The sequence below is a fragment of the Anser brachyrhynchus genome (assembly GCF_964034855.1).
Source record: "Anser brachyrhynchus genome assembly, chromosome: 2".
Classification (NCBI taxonomy): Eukaryota; Metazoa; Chordata; class Aves; order Anseriformes; family Anatidae; genus Anser; species Anser brachyrhynchus.
The window spans coordinates 47,689,560-47,710,032 of NC_137695.1; the positions used below are offsets into that span (position 1 = coordinate 47,689,560).

The window sequence follows — 20,473 nt, forward strand, 5'->3', positions numbered from 1 at the left end:
AGAACAAATGTTTAATAGCTGATAACACAGTAAAGGCCATTTTAAAGTCCCTCTGCAACTTTAGTTGCATATGTTAATCTCCATTTCACCTTTAAACATTACAGGTGGTTATCATTACATGTCTGATGTATTGTCACACAAGGACACAGTTCAGGGGAGAGAGAAATTAATGCTAGACAGTCCACCCTGTATGCAAGTCCCTGAAATGCCCAACTGTATCATTGTTATTAATTTGAAATCACAGAAGTAGTAATGAAGCAAGTGCTATCATGCAAGATTTCCTTGAAAAGGGGGAAAGTTCAACATGTAAGCTGCATCCCATTTAAAAAAAAAAAAAATCTCTGTCACCTAATAGAGCTCCATTGAGCAGAACAGAATTCCAAAGGCTAACAGGCACAGAAGGAAACTGTGACTGGGGGCTCTGAATGATCTGTCTGCAAAATACTGCTTTCTTGGCAGCTGAGGAAAGGCATACATAGAATTGGAAAGAAATCCTCATTGCTAATGTCTGAACTCTTGGAAAATAAATAACTTGACAGCACTGACCCCTTAACATGATCTCCTTATAACATTTATCACGTATTTAAGATTTTTAATTTCTAAAGCTCCACATATACACAAATTAATCATCACGCTGTAATAGGGAAATAAGGGAAATGGATGTCCCATAATACTTTGTCTTCAGCATTTTTCTTAGGCAGCAGAATAGCTCATGAATGTTGAATGCCTTCATTAACAGCCTGGACAGAGAGTGTTAATACAACGGAATAACATGCACCTTCAGCAAGTTTGCAGATGACATTGAAATGAGGCACGCAGTTGATGCAGTGAAAGGTTGAGCCAACAATTAGAAAGAGCTCAAGAAGCAGCCTGCCAAAAGACTCTTTGATGTTCAACAAAGGCAAATACAACGTTCTGCACTTGGGAAGGAATAACTTCAGGTAATGCTACAGGCAGAGGCTGCAAATACACACATTATGTATTCAACCCTCCTAACCATCCTGGTGGTTCTCCTCTGGACTTGGCTCCTGTTTGCCTTGTAGTTTGGAGCCCAAAACTGAAAACAGCATTCCAGACACAATCTCACAAGTAAAGAATAGAGAATAATCACTTCCCTTGATCTTCCATTTATTCTTTCTTCTTGTAGTTCACTTTTGCCTTTATTACTGCGAAGGCACACTGCTGACCTATGTTCAACTTTTTCATTTGGTCCCCAAGATCCTTTTCTGCAAGAGGGAGCTTAGTGTCCATTTCACTAGATCACACTCCTCTCCCTTACACTAAAATCATTCAAAAATGACAAAGCTGAACATCAAAGATGGTGGCAGAGGAAGTTTAAGATATTTTCTTGTAGTGAACCCCATATATTTACAGTTAGCAAGGAAAAGGATAAAAAGACTTCCAGTTTGGGCAGAATAACATTTCTTCCAGTTTCATTCAAAGAAAGCCTTACAGGCTACAATTACAAAATCAATACCTTCATAACATTTCTAAAAACCAAATTTCAGAAGTTCTGCACTTCACAGGCCCTTAATCAACAAAGCAATGGCTACAACCCATATTTTCAGTACTCTGAAGATTAACCCATTGGTAAAAGGTATAGGAGAAGATAGTGATATTTTACTTCAGATAAATTGTTTTTGGCTGCTGTGCTCTTTTTCCTAGTTAGGATGATGAAGTTCAGTGAGCCCAAGTTAGAGTTATCCAATTACTAATAGTCTGAAAACATTACTGAAGTTATTTATGACATAGCACAAGGAAATGATAGAAGACTTTAATAATGTTGCTACCCCACTTCGATTTGGAAACTATCATGATGGAAGAGATACATTTTATTTTAGGAGCAGATGAGACATGAAAGAGCATTGATGTACTACCAGCAGCATAAAAAGCATAAGGGAGTTGGCTTAGTAGAACAATAAAGGAGAGATGTTTAGGGAATGGGTTCAGTTTTGCTACGCTGTTGAATAGTTTTGCCATGCAGAAAGGCAGAGCGTATTACTTTGAGTAAGGCACACCAATTATGTGGTTACAGTGCTTGTAGGACATGAGCTAACTTCTTTGTATATCATTGTGCAGTTTTAAGAAGTTATCCTGCTGCAGCTCAGATCAGCACTAGCTTAGGATTAGATCAGATCTGCGCTAGCCCAACACACAGCAGATGTGCCCAAAGAAAGAAAAAGCAATAGATACATCTCACCTCCAATAAACTCTAAGCAGTTTCAAGGGTAACAGGCACTTTACTGAGAAACAACCAAAGAATCAGAAACCTACGAACCATCCCTCTCCAACTCAATTACATTTTCCTTTTCTTCTGGCCCTGTGATTCTCACACTGCCAACTTCAGAGTGGATCTGCTTCAAACAGAGAGGAAGAGCATGTTATTAGCTACAATGTCAAGTTCCTACTGGTCTTCTGAATGATGGAATTGTCCGTTCAATCCCTCCAGAGTAAAAAAGAACCCAGATTCAGGTCTCCCATTTTCTGGGTGAGTGCTTTACCTGCTAAGGTAATTATGAAAACAAGGACATGAACACTATTGCAGTTTTTTTCACATATTTTTAGGCTGGTGTGTGTTCTGCTTTTTTGTTGTTGCTGATTTTTAAAGTATATCTAAGGCATATCCGAATCTTCAAATCTGCATATCATTATCAGTGTTAATACATAAATCATTAATCACAGTATGTCTCATTTCGCTCCTTCTCTGGTGTGACTACCAATAGAAAAGCTATACTCTGATGAAGTGTCATCTGTCCCACCTTCTCAGTCTTTTTCCAGAGTCTTTTAAAAGGTTTCTTCTTGACTTCAGAAGAGACTTGGCTGTTTCTTCTGTCTCTCTACACAAACTTCTTCCCTTTCCTTCTGGAGTATACCATATATTTTATACTGTTGGTAGTATAGATCAGTTTTTCCGTATGTCAGTTACTCATTAACTACAAATAAGAGTAACATAATCAAAGCGTGTATTTCTAAACAAGTTTTCAAAAGTATATATTTCCAACAGCAGAAACCTTCTGTTCATTTTGTAAACCAGAACCAAGTTGCAAATAAAAGGCAGACTCAATAATAAAATACAGTGACATGAAGACATGGAATAGTTTGTATACTAAGGCTCCATAATCGGTTTGGACTCCGCCCCATCAGTCTACACCACTGGACTGGAAGAGTAGTCAGCTTTTTAAGTGTAAAATTATTGTATAACATCCTTTCACAGATTTGAGCAGTGAGAAAAGGAGGAATTTGCAGGGGTGCTCTATGCCTATACTCTGCACTGTTATGGTCAGAGCTCTAGCCCACTCTTTTCCAAAGCCATTCTTCAGAGGCATAATGTAAATTCCAGTTAGTTATTCTTTTATAACCACATCTCCTTGAGGGAACAGCTTTCTAAAGTTAAATTTCTAACCAAAATGTAGAAGGTAAATGAAGGCAAGGTAGATGAAGTAAGGAGTAGTACCAGTCAGTTACAATGTGATTATCAAACAAACACTATAGAATATAAATATATACAATCAAACATTTCACACGGTGCAAGATATTATAACAGACTGGGAAATATCTGTACAAAGCAGAATAACCAAAGATAAAGACATACCTTCTGTGAAGAGTAGCATCATGTTTGTGCTTTTGTTAGCAACCACGTTATTCAGTAAGGCAACTGCAGTTTGTATTGTATTTCCTAGCATATTATCTTGATGTTCCTGCAATAAATAACAATAATAAATAAATAAAAATCTGGTATTCATTTTTCAAGGTGAAGACTGTTTCTCTTCCAAAAATGTAGTAATACAAAAACAATACTCTTTCAACCCCTTGAAGTCAAACTTTTAAAAAGCAGGAAAATCAGCCAAATATCTTACTCAAGAATATCAATTTCAGGCAGCCAAATCCAAAATCTTGGACCAAAACTTCTCCCTTCTGTTCTTTAACTAGATATCCCTATATATTCAGAAAAAGGACATTTCCCTTTGTATAGTATTTCTTTTGTTAATGGTATTAATTTTACTCTTTTCAGTTTCAGCTTGATAACCCACAGTGAGTCATAAAATCCAGCTGTTGTTTCTGTATTTTCTTAAGTCTAAAATTAATTTCACATACACATCAGGTGTTTATTTCTGTATCTAATTACACAACTCCTGTGATGTCTGTCTTATGCTTAATGATTGCTTCCGTGATTTTCCACAATTTTCTGAGATTATACTACTAACAGCAAGGTGCCAGGATCTCTAAATAAACTTTTTGCTTCTGTGGTAGTTGACACACTTGTACACTGAATTTGAAAGATGTGGATAAGGCAGTGAGATCAAAACATTTGTTTACTTGCACTAGTTACAGTAATAACTCACATAACTTCCAAAAATACAAAATAGGACAAGCTTTTTCAAATCTGACTCTAGATATAAATATAAACCTGAATACATTTCAAATCTCCCTAGGAGGTTCAGGGAGTATTTTGTCCAATTTTTCAGACTCAAATGCAAATAGAAATATACATCGAAAGTGAAAATAACGTTAAGAAACAAAATCATATTTCACATATAGTAGATTTTTCACATGAATCTTCGCTTCCATGCTTCCCTTCCCAAACAAATCTTTCCATATACTGTTATCACTACCACAGAACATACTGTCTCTTCTGAGCCATCCCCTGCAGTAGGCCTTTGAAAAAAAGTTAAATTTGAAGTTGAACAAGACAAAAGATTTTTGGTCTGAAGTTGGGTGAAGTACTTCTGATGACAAAAATTACTTCAGCCGTTGAATAGAGTTGAAGGAACCCTCCTATTGAAATTTCCTTTAGGAGACTAGTGCCAGTGGCCAGGAACATTTTTGTTTGTTTGTTTGTTTTTTCCCAGCATCTCTCTGCTCAGGTATTTACAACCTTCTGTCTCAGGTGTATTCTTGAAAACAGCAGTGGCAATCTATCCTTCTTTGGGAAAATCTTATTGATCGTCTAAACGCCACAGCTGGTGCAGAATTAGACTGATCAACTGTCAGCCAGCAGCAATCACAAATAACACGTTTTACAATTCTTCCAAGGATTCACTACCTATGAATGACACTCAGAGTGATATCTCTAGTTTATAAGCTGCTTTCTGTGTTGGGCCAGCAACAGCATTTAGGAAAAGCCACATTATTTTAATCCCTACCTATGATCATCGTACTAATGGTTGCAAGAAATTCTCATGCAAGACAATCCTGATTTTTATTTCTTTCCTAGTCTGATGAAATTTAGGATACTGTGAAGTGCATATTCAATGTCTTTTCAGAAAATGCTCTGTTGCCATGGTATAAAGGGCCATGCTCTGTGAAAAACTGATGTTTTCCTTTAAATATTTAACTGTTAAAGGAAAGTTTTGACAAACAGAGGCTCATGTTTGCTTTAAGAGCATTAATTTCTGTTTCCAGACTCCAAAACTAAAATTAAATGCTATTATTTCCCGTAAATACCATAAAACATACTTGATAAAGTGTAATACATTAACAGATGAAGAAATATATAAACATACATGGCCTTCTATTCAACTTAAGGCTGTAAGAATTTTCTACTTCCACTCTAACTTTTTAAACTGGATCATAAGAAGCGATGAGGTAGAGTGGCTCATAGCCTTTTGAAGGACTGTAGTTTCCTCTCAGACCCTAAAGGAATATATCTGAGATCCCCAAAGTTCTATTCATTTTACACAGCACTTTGAGATGTCATTTATGACTTCTGTGAAGAGTACAATAAATATCTGTTCTTGCAAAGGTTTAAAATACAGCCTGATAAATTTAAAAGCTATGTTGGAAAGAATAAACACTACATTCTTCAGAAGATAAAACAACCAATACAGAAAGGATATACCATAAAGCCATAATGCTAAATATAAATTTGAAGTTATTGCTTACAGATAGCTGAAGAGTAAGAAAAACATTTTTTCAAAAGATCAACATGCTCCTCTGTTAGGGTATCACCACAATATCTTATTAACCCTCATAAAGAATGTTTAGAACACAATACCTTAAACAGGATAAATGAACGTTATTCAAAAATAATGACACACACAATGAAAATACAAAATAAAAGCAAAGAACTCCACCTAAGAGCTGACTCATATTATCATTGCAAGTACAATATTTCTGTTACTGCCCCTTATATTTGAAGTAAACTTCTAGTAAAATTCTCTTTTGAAATATGCAATTATAAGTTGGTAGTTGTTTACGATAGCAATCTTTTGCATTCACCAGGTTGGTAACACTAAAATGAAGCCATCTTTATTTTTAGTGAAGATAAATTACACTACACAACCCTCTAATGAAAGACTAGTACTGATGAGTTTGCTTACATTGAAGTATGTGTAACTAGTCTTTTCTTACCCTAAACATATACCAACTAGAATTCAAGATGAAACTGTATCTTGGATAAGCAAAACCATCTCTTCGTGAATAAAATAAGCAGTATATTCAGCTGGACTACTAGAGTTTCAATGTATGTGTCATAGATGAATCGTGACAAGATAGTAGGTTTCAAGAAGCTACAGGTATGCTTTACTTACCTAAGTCATCACTGATTGCTGTTAGACTAGATTTTAAAGGTCTATAAAAAAATATGTAACTTCTTCATAATCTATCAAGGAGCAAAGCTGATCTAATTTGTGTGCACAGCACCACAGACTGTGGACATTTAATGAACAGTGCACTTGACAGCTTTAATAAAACATAGCATTTGCCAGCAGAGATAATTAGAATTGAAGCAGCAAAATTCTAGTGTTTGGCAACACAGATGAAACAACTTCATTAAAATGTACAGCTTCGGCAAATGAAAGGCAGGAAAGCACTGGACCCTGAAGAATCAGCCTTCTCAAAACTAATTGCTTCAGTGCTTAAAAAGGACAGCTATGAAATACCAAGGGCATAACAAGGAAATACTAGTATAAAAAAAGCGCAGAAGATAAATCAGGCTTTTCAAATAGGACTGCACTGTATTTAGGCCATTAAACTTTTCGTTCTAATTTTGAAGGGTTGTAAGTTAACAAAAGAAATCAGCTGGACTATTTTTTTTAAAGCCAGATAGGTAAAAGGATATGAATTAGCAAGGTGGGAGTATGAAACTCAGCAAGATACTATAGTCTAAAGCTACCATTTCTCTTTCTTTTAGTATGTTAGAACCACATAGATGGACTATAGTATTTTAATTACATTTTAGATAACAAATTAGATAGCAATTGTAATAAGTTACCAATTTGTGAGACTCCACATACCTGCCTCCTAGTCATTTACCTAAGAATCCAAAACCCAAATGCCCTAAATGCTACTTTTTCAGATATGCTGTAATTTAACCTAAGGTCCACTCTACTCCACAGTAACACTGTTCATTCAGTGCTATCACAGTGATTAAACTTTAACTGCACAAGGGCTCTCCTTCCCAAGCTTACATATCACCTATGAATGCAAGGTAGGTAAATAAGGGAATTTAACAAGGAGGAAGTTTGATTTTTCATACATTAAACCCATTGAAAGAAGAAAATTATAGAATTGAACGATATCCAAACTATGTATTCACTCAAAGATGCCTCTTTTACTTGATGGCTCATTGGCACGATGCACTTGAGATAAAATAAGCTGAAGTATTGAAGTTCACAAGGACCTCTAACAAGAGCACAGTTTAACATTGCATTCGACCTAGCTTATTTTGATAAACTGTATTACTGTCTATCTATGAAATCGTGTGAGAGAAACTTTTCTGGCCCTAACAGTAGAACGGTTCTGTAGAAAGCAGCGTTATTAGCATGCAGCTCGCAATGGCCATTCCCAGCAGCTTACGCACTGTTCTGCGGTCACAAGACAAAGTTCACTGAGAAACAGATTTAATCCAGGCGTGTACATAGTTGTCTAATCGGGTCTTAAACATTGTTCGGCTTTTGATGCAAAGAGCAGTTATGCATAAACTGAATGCACGTATACACAGATCTCCCACATAATACTATCCTGCTTATTTGTGATCTAAACCATTCTAAAACAGACACGTCTTTCAAAATATGGCCTTGTTCAACGGCAGAGTTTTAACAGAGCTAATATTTCCAAACATTTTCCTCTGGGTATGGTCATATAATAAGGAGCAACTAATAATCTGACAACCTGTTTCTGGTATAATTGTGCTTCTTGGATGGATCACAACAGTGATATATTCAGTCCACATGTGAAGATCAGGCTTCCTTCAGAACAGCTTCCACAAAGAACGCTGTTAGAAAACGAGATTGGGGGAAAAAAAGAAAAAAAGAGGGAAATCTGTATTCTTAGTCACCAAGTGCTTAAGCAAAGCTAGGAGAAACAGGAGTAATTTTTAAGAAGTGAAGAATGCCACTAATAAAAACCTAGAATGTGAAGTATCAGCCAACAGATAGTGTCAGGCTTAGATTGTATTCTTCTACAGGTGATGCAAAATTTCAGAAGATGCTTCTTTGAGAAGATATCAATTTCTCAGAAGTACATCAATTTACAAGTACATCCTCTTGCCTTGCCTAAGTTCAGATTTCCAGACACCTAACAATCTTTCTTTTTATTCCAGAACTGATTTATTGCATCCTTTTCATTTCCCCAAGTTTCTTGTTATCCTGAATACAAGCACGCAGTTCTGTCTGTGCTAATGGTGAGAATCTCATGAGGCAGAAGGAGGAAAGGTGATATTTACAATAAACAGAGCTCTAAAGAACGTTGTCTCTGTAAAATGAAAAGATGAGATTTGTTGCTTTTAGAAAACTAGTTTCTGTCAAGATCATGCCAGTGCTTCCGTAGTACACCAAACATTAAGAACTGAAAATATCAATATATATCAATATTCATATCCAAGAAGAACAGAAGTCCAAAGAACGGACACCATGCAAGGGCCATGAACAAGAACAGTATTTTTGAACACCTCTTTAATAGGGTAACTACTTCTCCTCCTTCATGTTTCAGTTTGTGGAAGGTGAATAAATCATGCTAATCCAAGAACTAAAATTTAAGTAGCAAGTCAAGTATGGCAAAACTGCCCTGTCAGCAAGCATGAGGTTTTGTAAGCTATAGAAAGAGGAGAATGCTTAAATCTGTTCAGAATTAGAGGCAGACAATCGACAAAGTTATTAAGAGGAAAACCATACGAAGACATGTCAACAATACTACTTTACACATGATGAAAGGAGAAAGATTTCAGGATATTGATAAATTTTTAAAATTACCATATAATATTTTAAGCAGAAACTACCAGGGTTCCAAACACAGAGCAAGAAATCCATTTTGTCCCTGCTTTTACTTTACATTTATCTGCCAAAAAATAAAATAAAATACACACCTACAGGCATGGGATTTTCCTTTAGTCAATTTTCACTTAATCAAACAGTGATTGGGGTGCAGGAGGGAAGCCTGGAAACTAATGGTCTGATGCAGTGAATTAATGTACCATTTTTGGTCTGATTTTTGGACAAAGGGATAGGATAAGTTTTGTTGCAGCACAATAACCATCCATGCAATCTTACCATTATAGATGAAATATAAAGCGACTCAGCAGCAAATCTTTAAATTAAATGCCATTTTTATTCTTACAGAATTGTACCTACATTTCTGACATCCACGACACCTTAAAGCTTCTCTTTTTTTTTCTCCTGAAGACCTTAGGGAAAGAACACATTCTCAATGGCAAATTTTCTTTACTGTCAACAGAGGGAGCCTGAGAAGATTCCTCTCTCTGCAAGCACAGTCAGGCTCTTTCACAGGGAAGAAACTCTGAAGGACTTTCCTATAAAAACATAATTTTCCCCATTACCTAGAAAGAAGGATTACAGCAGTTAGCCTCCTAAGCATTAAAGCTAGCCTTTGTGAATAAAACCTTTAAAAAGAAACATCTGTTCAAGCCCGGAGAGAGAGAGTACAGAAAAGAAGCTACAAGGATATCTTACTCCAGAGCAATACTCTTCTTTATATTAAGGAAGATGCCAGCACCCTGGAAGTGCTCGTGCTGACCCATTCTGAAGCAATGAAGTCCTAAAAGAAAGAGAAACCACCACAGCAGTAACTTTGTATTTAGTGTCATGAATTTGTAAATGCCTTGGAGAGTCTCAAGTATTAGTGAAGTGTTTGAACTGCAAAGTCACTTGAGAGCTGCAATAAAACCATTACACCAAGAAATTTCCATTCCAAAATATTCACTTCTCAGACTTACATTTTCAGCATCAATTAGAAGCTAGTTCTTAAACAACTTCAGAAAATGACAGATACCAATCAACTGACATCTTTTTTCCACATAGGACCTTGCTTTGATGTAAATGACAGCCTCTTTGCCACTACAAGGAAAGAAGTTTAGATGAGTTAGGGGAATTTGCTGATGACACTTTTAATTTAGAGAACATAGATTCACCAGACTTATCCAAAAGATCACATTAAAAATTTTTGACTAGAAAAAATTTGAAGGGTTCAGAATGGGATGTATGCTTAAAATCATAAAAAGAGACAGACGCTGAATAGGGTAATACAACAGGGCATTAGAATAGGGCACTCATCTGGGACACTAAAACTTTAGTTTCAAGTCTCTGCTGGAATTGAACTGTGCAAGGATTTGAACACTGGTCTCCTATCATCAGCTTTTAAGGAATGGGTCTCTGTCTCTTCTTCCCTGGAACCTCCTCCCTTCTCTATAGCTAAATAATTGCTAAATTAGTAGTTAAAAGCAGAAATTGAGACTAAGCCAGTGATTATATTGCCTACTGAGGTGTGCAAAATCCAGACTGAAATACTCAACATTTTCCTTAACAGGAAAAAAAAAAATAGAACTACTTTTTTCACAGAATCACAGAATCGTCTAGGTTGGAAGAGACCTCCAAGATCATCTAGTCCAACCTCCGTCCTAACACTAACAAGTCCTCCACTAAACCATATCACTAAGGGCTACATCTAAACGTCTCTTAAAGACCTCCAGGGATGGTGACTCAACCACCTCCCTGGGCAGCCTATTCCAATGCCTAACAACCCTTTCAGTAAAGAAGTTCTTCCTAACATCCAACCTAAACCTCCCCTGGCACAACTTTAGCCCATTCCCCCTCATCCTGTCACCAGGCACGTGGGAGAATAGACCAACCCCCACCTCATTACAGCCTCCTTTAAGGTACCTGTAGAGAGTGATGAGGTCGCCCCTGAGCTTCCTCTTCTCCAGGCTAAACAACCCCAGCTCCCTCAGCCGCTCCTCGTAAGACTTGTTCTCCAGACCCCTCACCAGCCTCGTCGCCCTTCTCTGGACTCTCTCAAGCACCTCGACGTCCTTCTTGTAGCGAGGGGCCCAAAACTGAACACAGTACTCGAGGTGCGGCCTCACCAGAGCTGAGTACAGGGGCACAATCACCTCCCTAGCCCTGCTGGCCACACTGCTTCTTATGCAAGCCAGGATGCTGTTGGCCTTCTTGGCCACCTGAGCACACTGCTGGCTCATATTCAGCTGACTATCAACCAGTACTCCCAAGTCCTTCTTCGCCAGGCAGCTTTCCAACCACTCATCTCCCATCCTGTAGCTCTGCTTGGGGTCGTTGCGCCCCAGGTGCAGGACCCGGCACTTGGCCTTGTTGAACTTCATACAGTTGACCTCAGCCCATCGCTCCAGCCTATCCAGATCCTCCTGCAGAGCCTTCCTGCCCTCGAGCAGATCGACACACGCACCTAACTTGGTGTCATCTGCATCTTCCTTTTTCTTAGGAAGTAGAAAGGAATAGGAAAAGCATCTATTGTCCTTAATCTGAAATTGAATATTTCACTCTTCATACTCACAGACTATCTTAAAATTCAGTGGTGCTGGAGAAGAAGGTGTTGAATGAGAAGCCCTGGGCTGACAAAGAAACACAAAGAAATGGAACCTGTTTGAATGAGCAAAGGATGCTTTTCCCTACCAGAATTTAGTTGGCTGAAGTGAGATATACTCAAACTGCCAAAAGTGGCAAGAAAAATATATTTACATATTTAGTTTATTTTACCCTTTGCTGTATGCCTTCTGCCCTCAAAATACTGTTTGATTCGAAGAATGTTTTCTTTGCACATTCACATTTACTTAATATGTAAATGCGAGAGAGAATGTAGATAATTAGTTTATTCAAATTACATTAAACTTGAAAAAAATGAGTAGCTGTTACATTGAAAGGAAGCATCTGCTCAATATTCTGTTACTAGATTCATGATAGTCTCATTACATTTTGGCATCTTCTAAATAATTTAATTATTTCTTAATTTCTATTAGGATTTTGAATTTAGGGATTATCTAAGTAGTTAATCCCTAGTCTGAGTGACATTGAGTAATTGTGCCCTCTTTTGTGCCCTTTTTTAAAATGTAATCCTGTTAATCTTGGACACCTGTCCCAGTGGTTTTGCATTTTCACAGAGTTGTGTTCAGGAAAAAAAAAAAAATCCTCTGCAATCAGGCTATCAGCTCTCAATACTTCACCCAGCTCAAAGCAGACATACTATTACATGCAGATGTTCTAGCAAATCCATTTCGCAGCCCCTCCACACTCAAGTTGTTCCTGTAGCAGCAAACCATCTTCTGTTAGTTGATACCTAGGCACTAAGCCACACGGCAGGAAACAAGCAAGAGCTAACAATGTTCCTCATTGAACAGACTGGCAGAAGTGCCAAAGAGAAATACAACCAGCACTATTCTTGCATGAGGCAGAGTGCATCTCTTTCATGTTCCAGCCGTGGGCTTAGACAGACAAGCAATTACGCTCTAAGCAAACTATAATCATACTACGGCATTAGACAGGCAAGGCAGGAAAAATTACAAACTGTTTGCTATCTATATGTGAAAGCTATCTAGCAAAACACAGTGCTTAAGCATAAATGAGAAATTGTTAAACAACTACTTATCATCATGGTGCTTTTTGTGTCATTATACTCAATAAACATCAACCCCCAACACTAAAGCTATTTGATTAAGAGTGAAATTCATATGTACTCCACAGAAATACTACAGGGAGATTTTATTTGGTATGATTTTTCTTCAGTATCCTCAGCCAATGGAAGACAATCCATGATCATCTGCCTGGCCCAACACATACACTATAACAACTGCCTTTCAAATCACCAGCCTCTTCCATCCCTGCTGACACTGCAGATCGTTACAGAACTGGGACAAACTGGGCACCTCCTCCATTTTAGCACTACTATCTCCAGATGATGGAACACTGAAAAAAAGCATCATGGATGGCATAATCAAATAAAGGTCTGTTTTTTTTTAATCAGTTAATTTAGGACCATAAACACTAGCAAACTTTCACCATAATCAAATGAGTAAATATTTACAAATCCAGGAAATGAAAAATATTTTAGACATATACAGGATCTCTGTGAAATACAGGAAGTGGGTTTATAGGGAAACTATCTCAAGTTTCTTCTATAAATTAGTGGTATATCGTCTCTGCTCTCAACTCTATCGCAAATACACATCCCCTGATACAGTGTGTATGTTACACAAATGCACTTCACACGCCATGTGTCACAGGGTTATCTTGGCACTCACTCAAGAATGCATCTTCTTATGCCAAGTCATATATATGAGGTGCAGCAATAAAAAGAGCTAGGATGAATTGATGGTCCAAACAGACTTGAACTATGGTACTGAGACAAAGATTCACAATTTGAAGGCAAGATTAGAATTGATGCCGTTCCTAATTGTATGCATGCCATAGTTAGACTTTTGATTAAAACTCTGAGTGGACTTGAAATGCATATTTAAGCTGAGTAAGACTTGAAGTATTTGCTACCTCTCAGTGTTAGTTTACAAAAACAAGTATTTGTGAAATCCAGACCTAAAAAATGCAGTCTTCATAGCCAAAAAAATCTCACTGCTCTCAGACAAACAAGAACCACACTTGAAAACATCTGAAGGAACAGTTTGAATTCATAGCCAGACAAGTTCTGACCTGGAACAAATGAAAAAGGAACTATGGTTTCTTATTCCATGTAAACATTAGATGGATTTCTGTTGTGTAGACACAACAGAAAGGAAGTTTACTGTTACTCCAAAATCTCCCACAAAGATCCAATCCGCTCATCAGCCTAACTTGGTGTCTACCAAGGCATCAACCCTATTTTTTAATCAAATTCTGTGTGAGGTTAGCATGATTTTGCTTTATTACTATTTACCAGAAGGAACAGCGGGTAGTTAGGATGAAAACTTAAAAAGAATAAAGAAATCTAGAGACTTAAAAAAAGGGGACTTCAAGGTTAATGATTTTTTTTTTCTTGCTTAAATTCTTCTAGAATGTTGCTGCGGTTTCTAGACTCCAGAGTTTGCTTTTAAATTAGTTTTGCAGGTGTATAACCAAGGGCACATACATCTTCAGTTCTGTTGGTCTGATAAAGAATTAACATCTTTTCCTTTCCTCAAAATTTTTATTTATTCCTTTGTCTTCATCTTGTTTTGTATTTAGCATTTTTTTGTCTCTACCTGTGACCCTAGAAAAAGTGAACATGACAAAGCTATTTTAGTAGGCAGCATTTCAGGTAGTATTCAGCAGAATATTATGAAGTGACAGTCCCATTTTAGCTCTATAAAATACTGACAGCATGAATTCATTGGAATTCACTGATTTTTGAAGATAACTGTTTCCTTAGCTGGCAGTGGTTTGCCAGTAATGCTAAACTGAAACAGCATCTGAACCAGAACTGATGAGAAGAAACCAAGATGGAGAAAGAAATGACAGCTATCAAGAATGACAAAAATAATAATCAACCTATACTTGCAATATGAGATTTATAATAATATAAGTTTATATGTGCTAATAGATCACTATTCTTACCAATTTAAAATGGTACCTGAGTGACAACACCCACATTTTCACATAGCAGCTGCTTTAAAACAGAAGTTACAGACATAAAGCACTAATAGTACTCATCACCCAGAATAATAAACTAGGAAGAAGTGGCAGAAAACAGAAATTGCTTCACCAAGTATATAAAAAGAGCATAGCACAATGAATTTTGGAATGGCCCGAGACTTGCTCCCTGGTGGCAATCTCAATCGTGCCAGGCTGCAGACAGTTTGCAAAAGTCATGGTACGGGTACATCCAGCGCTATAGGGTCAGCTGCTGCCCACTGGTGCTCCTGAAGTTCTCTGTGTACTTGCCTGGCACAAGCTGGGCACCACTTCTGAAAACTCTCAGTTGTCCTGAAGACAACTCCTGTGTTTCAAAGAGGAGGAGCAAGGGTACAATTTTGGATTTTAAATCTGGTCCTAACTCAGATCTACAAGAATACAAGGAAAAGATAGCAATTCTGCTCCTCGTAAGCATCTAAACCAGCATCAGATGCCGTGACTTAAAAGGAGTTATGTTTCTTGCAGCTACATATGATCTCACTGACACTTTACTCCATTTTTCTAAGAGATTAAAAGATAGATCAGAGACAGATTCAAGAATGAGTAACATCAGCAGAATAGGAAACTCTTCTAAACAAGTCCCACTTCTTTCTCAGAGGAAGTTCTTCAGCATTTTATTATTACTGTTATTAACAAGGAGTTGAACACCATTTTTAATTTGCACATCTTTGCAGGGTAATCTAAAAATGATTCATTATCGTTTTCTTCATATACTCTCCTCACCTCTCCCCACAGGTCATTTCTATTTAAATGCCTACTGTATTGATTCAATACATTAATTTCAGGGATCCAGGTTTGAAAATTGGTATAGGTTACAGAAATAACTTCCAGTCGACCGAGAGATATACTGACCATCGATACACGTTTTCTTCCAAGTGCAGGTTCCGTTCACAAACCTTCCTGCTTTTGGTCACTGTTAAGGGAGTTATCTCCTGGAAATACAGGAGATACACTATGGGGGCAGTGGAAACATGGCGCCTTCATGCCCCAGGGCTGTGAATTTCCCCCCCTGTTCATGTAGCTCTTTTCACTAGTAAACAGATATTAAATGGTTATATGACAATTTATGTCTACTGCTTTAAAAGGAAGACAAGATGCATCATGCATATAATATATACCTACATATACACATGCACACATTTTTTTGTAAATTATTTTAACTATGACATAGAACATTCAAATGAAATACCCTCAGACACCATGCTCATGTCCTGATAAACCCCCGAACCGTGACCAGCTCGCTGTTGGGAAGACGCTGCTGCTCTACCCAAGCTGTCTACCAACAAACAGTAATTTTATTCTCATATGAACTCAGAGCCTGAAAAGGAGCTGGATACTTTTAGATCAAAGTAGCGTTTTGATGCTAAGAGAGAGACATAAAATAGCACCAGAAACTACATTTATTATCACTAGAGGCCAGTCAGAAATTTTATCTCATATACAATGTCACACAATGTCCCATTACACTGTAAAAGGAAAGAATATTAAAAAAAAATAAAAATAAAAAATTGCACTAGTAGATTAAGATAGCACAGAAACATGTTTTAAATGAGCTCATTAAAATACTGACTTTGTTAGGTACTAGTAATAACTAAAAGAGTTAATTACTCATAATAAATCATTTTAAAGTTATTAAGGTTATTATATTAGTGTTTTACTTCATTTCACTCAACCTGTCCTCCTGAATAGTTATTCATACTAACAAATATATACAATAGATGCGAGAGGAAATAAAAGGGTGAAAGAGGAAAACAGCTGAAATATATCTGAAAAGCTGGTAAATGAAATTTAAAAAAAAAAATCAGGGAGAGGAGAGTAGGGTATTATTAGCCATTTTCATATCCTAATGGAACATGCAAGTTTCAGTCTGCTACTAAGAGAGGGTCCGTGGCAAAGAGCCCAAATGAGGTCTGAGAAAGGATAATGTACCTTTAATGATAGAAATAGCAAGAAAATTAAATATAATCATGTTTCATTAAGCATACTCTAGCTCCCATTTTTACTAAATTATTTTATTATGATTTCCCAACTGTCTGTTGAAATAACCTTTTACAGCAATTTAATTCACCATCATAAACAAGTCTCATTTCTCACAATGAAGTCCCCTGGGATTAGTGCGAGGAGATGGATAATCTCAGCCCTGCCAAACCTGCAGCCACTAAGGTAACCACTCAGAGAGACAAAGATTTTTGTTTTCCTATTTGTGGCTGAGATCATTAAGATATAATTAGAAACGTGTTCATGAGTAACAGAGCGCCTGTTATGGAGATACCATTCGCCCAAAAGCATCTTCTATACCAGTCTCTAATAAGAAGGGCAGCAGGCATAATCCCCACTTCACTCTCTGGAGAGTTCTGCATTAAATGGACTGCATTAGGCATCCCTCTCGCTCTCCCTTTTTTAATGGCATCTTATTCAGGCATCCAGTGTTTTCTCAGGCTCCATTGTTACCATCAAAACTGCTAGTCTGTTTGCTTTCAGCAATATGCTCCCGCAGTGCCATCCAGATGTGAGCCTTAAGTAGAGCTACGTGCAGTGAATTGAAATCCTGCTCCAGAACTTGTTGCAGGGCAAACAAATGTGGAACTTCACAATATACAGTTAATAGAAATAATGGTCTCCTTGCAGAATAGTCCTTGGCTCTCCCCAGTAATGAAAGAAGCCACCAACCCTTCTACACATCCTTTCTGTTTGGTGTATACTTTACTCAAATGAGTAGAGTAACTCAGAGGAATACATTTTGTCCTTGTACACAATCTAATTTAATTCCAAGCTTGATATCAAATCACCTGAGATTACAATGCAAAAATTAGAAGCAATGTAAACACTGGTGGATGACTTATCTGCCACAGGGATCAATGTAGAGTTTTCTCAAACTGCAGAGTGAAAACTGTCAGTCACCATATTTAGCATCACAATGTTTGAATGGGTTATTCTTTTATTTGGTAGGCAGGAGTTTGAAAGCAAGTAAATGAAAAAGAAAGAAAACAGTTCTAGGGCACAATTTTGCTTCCTGTATTCACATGAGTAGTAAAGAACTCCTTGCTCAAAGCAAGCGAGGGGCAAGAACTGAATCTTGTAATATGCACAGGGGATGAGAAAAACAAACCTAAGACAAAAAAGAGAGTAACAAAATTTCAGCTGACTCTGAGATGATGCTACTGCTTACAACTGTAATTAGAAAGGTACAGTGAGTAAACTAAGATTGGAACATGGTAGGTTTAGTCTTTTTACATGTATTTGACTACAAATCTATTTTAGCAAAGCAGTGATTTTTAAATTTACCTATAAAATCTTTTTATAATGCAAAATATACTTAGAAATTAAATATATAATCCAATGAGTAATTGACTGTAGTTAAAAACAAAGTTAAAAGCAGAACATTCAAGATTTAAATTGTTTTACTTAGGAGAAGACTGGCATTCTAAAATCTAATTATCATCCCTCAGCGTGAGCCCTTCAAGAAGACATTAACATGAGGAACATACTATACATGACTGAACCCAAACCAGACAAATTTCTAGATAAATGATCAGAGTTCAGAAGCGTAATATGGAACCTTTGCCAGCCAAAAACCATTCACAGGCGTTCGATAATCTTTTACAAGCTTTATTGTGAAGCACACAATGGCTTATTACCTTAGTCATCAAAATGCAGCTGGTCAATAAATGTACAGTCAGCAACTGCTGCATTCTTACACCAATATTTATTTAGATGAGATCAGGAGATATACCTCAGTCACCTGGCAGAGCAGCGTTAATGTCACAGTAAAATTCCAGTCACAAGATCAATAACTCCTGTTCTGTAAGTAAGCATCTCAGCTTTACCTCAGTAACTACTTTTTCTTAAACGCTTTCTCTCTGCCTTGACATTTGCATTTGCAGGAACAGTAAACTGGCAGACTGCTCATAATCAGACAGACAAACAAAGTTTGAAAGGAATGAGATTTTGCTTTAATATTGCTTTGGCAGAAAAAAAAAAAACATATATAAAAACAAATCGCTTTGGGTGAACGTTTTCATTGACCGTGATTAGTTTCCTATGACCCATCTAAAATTTTGCATAAAATTTCCAGTAACTATGGTATGATCAGGATCTTTCCCCATAACTTCTAATTGCGAAAGGACGTATTTGATGCTAGACTAGCAAAGTCTCACAAATTAGGAAGAATTGCCACTCACGTGTGACATGTTCCACACATTTGCAGTATGGTGCTACAGTTTGCTTCCCCAAGTCATAGTCTTCCTCCCTCCCTCTTCCACTGCTCACAATCAACTGGCAATATACCTCGTGGGATCAGGCACATCTATCCGTTTTTCTGTCCCATGATCCTGTACGGAGAGTACTGTTATCAGCTCACAAAGAGGTTGAGAGTTCTAGCATATATACAGATGTCATACTTATAAGAGTATGTGTGTATAAATAAATAAAAGAATACTACAAAATTACAAACCATTTATAGGGGAAGAACTAAATGAAATGTGTCCAAGATGTGGGCACTGCAAAGGTGAAAATTACCAGTTCCTGATGCAGAAAGGTCAAGGGGGGATGGAGGATAAAAGATTGGTAACTTGATTCTCAGTGGAACCAGCTACCAATCCAAAAGACTAACTACTTTTGTTTCATTATTTGCATTAAAAGGTAGGGGAAAGCCAGCAAACGCTGGTGAACATTCCATTTGCATGTCTTGGAGGAAAAGGGTGCAACAAGGAATACAGTTCCAGAAAAAGATGATACCAGTTAAATCTCTAATTACAAAGCAGCATGATTACCCATTTCCAACCACCTCCCAAATATTTTTTCTCTAGTAACTGTGCAAATTGTCCAACTACAAAGACTGAGTGAACAGAGCTTTAATGTGATACAAATCCTGTAGAAATGGGTTATGTTAAACACTGAGAGCTCTGAAACTTGTTCCTAGATGGGCAATCTGTGTAAATGGAAGGAGAAAGATTGTATCTGAAGTCAAATCTCAAATTTAATATTCATAAAGTAGTGCACATGGTGGGAAAAAATCTTAACTTCATATATGAACTAATAATCTCAGGTTAAGAAAACTGGTTTCACAAAAATGGTGTCTCAATAATAGAACTCAAAAAAAAAATGTTAGGAAAAGCAGAAAGAGTAAAAAAAGAGAAGGTCACTATGCCGACTGTATAAACCCATGGCTCATCCAACCCTTTGAACACTCCACTCTAGTCCTACATATCACAAATTATATATGAAAATAGGAAAATATTCTGAGAAAGCAACAAGAACGACCAAAAATGTGGAACTGCTTCCATTTAAAAACTGAGCAATAATGGCTTTGTAGTTCTGAAAATAGTTTTAGAAAACTGAAGGGAAATAATGAGATTTATAAAGCCAGAAATGGCATAAGTGGGTGAAGATCCATTGTTTGCTGATTTATTTATTTTAAATTACCTTCCATAATTCTCTCTTCAAGAAGAATTTTCTGAAACATTTCTTAAGTCAGCTACAATAAGAGATGCAGACAAACACCTACACTCAACACAAGTAATCCCTGCTGGAATCAAAGGACTGAAACAGAACTTGTTATTAAATAAACTATATGTTTTGTAATACATGTAACTAAAAATAAGAGCTTA

At 37.0% G+C, this 20,473-nt stretch overlaps 1 protein-coding gene across 6 annotated transcripts in view; it reads right to left on the reverse strand.

Moving 5' to 3' along the window:
- The window catches only part of ULK4 (unc-51 like kinase 4), a 243,474-nt gene that overhangs the window by 89,695 nt on the left and 133,306 nt on the right, over nucleotides 1–20,473 (reverse strand). For all 6 annotated transcript variants that reach the window (XM_080580479.1, XM_080580478.1, XM_080580476.1 and 3 more), the window contains one exon: nucleotides 3,593–3,698. In XM_080580479.1, the coding sequence (XP_080436605.1) occupies nucleotides 3,593–3,698 (106 nt within the window). The remainder of the gene's footprint in view (nucleotides 1–3,592; nucleotides 3,699–20,473) is intronic.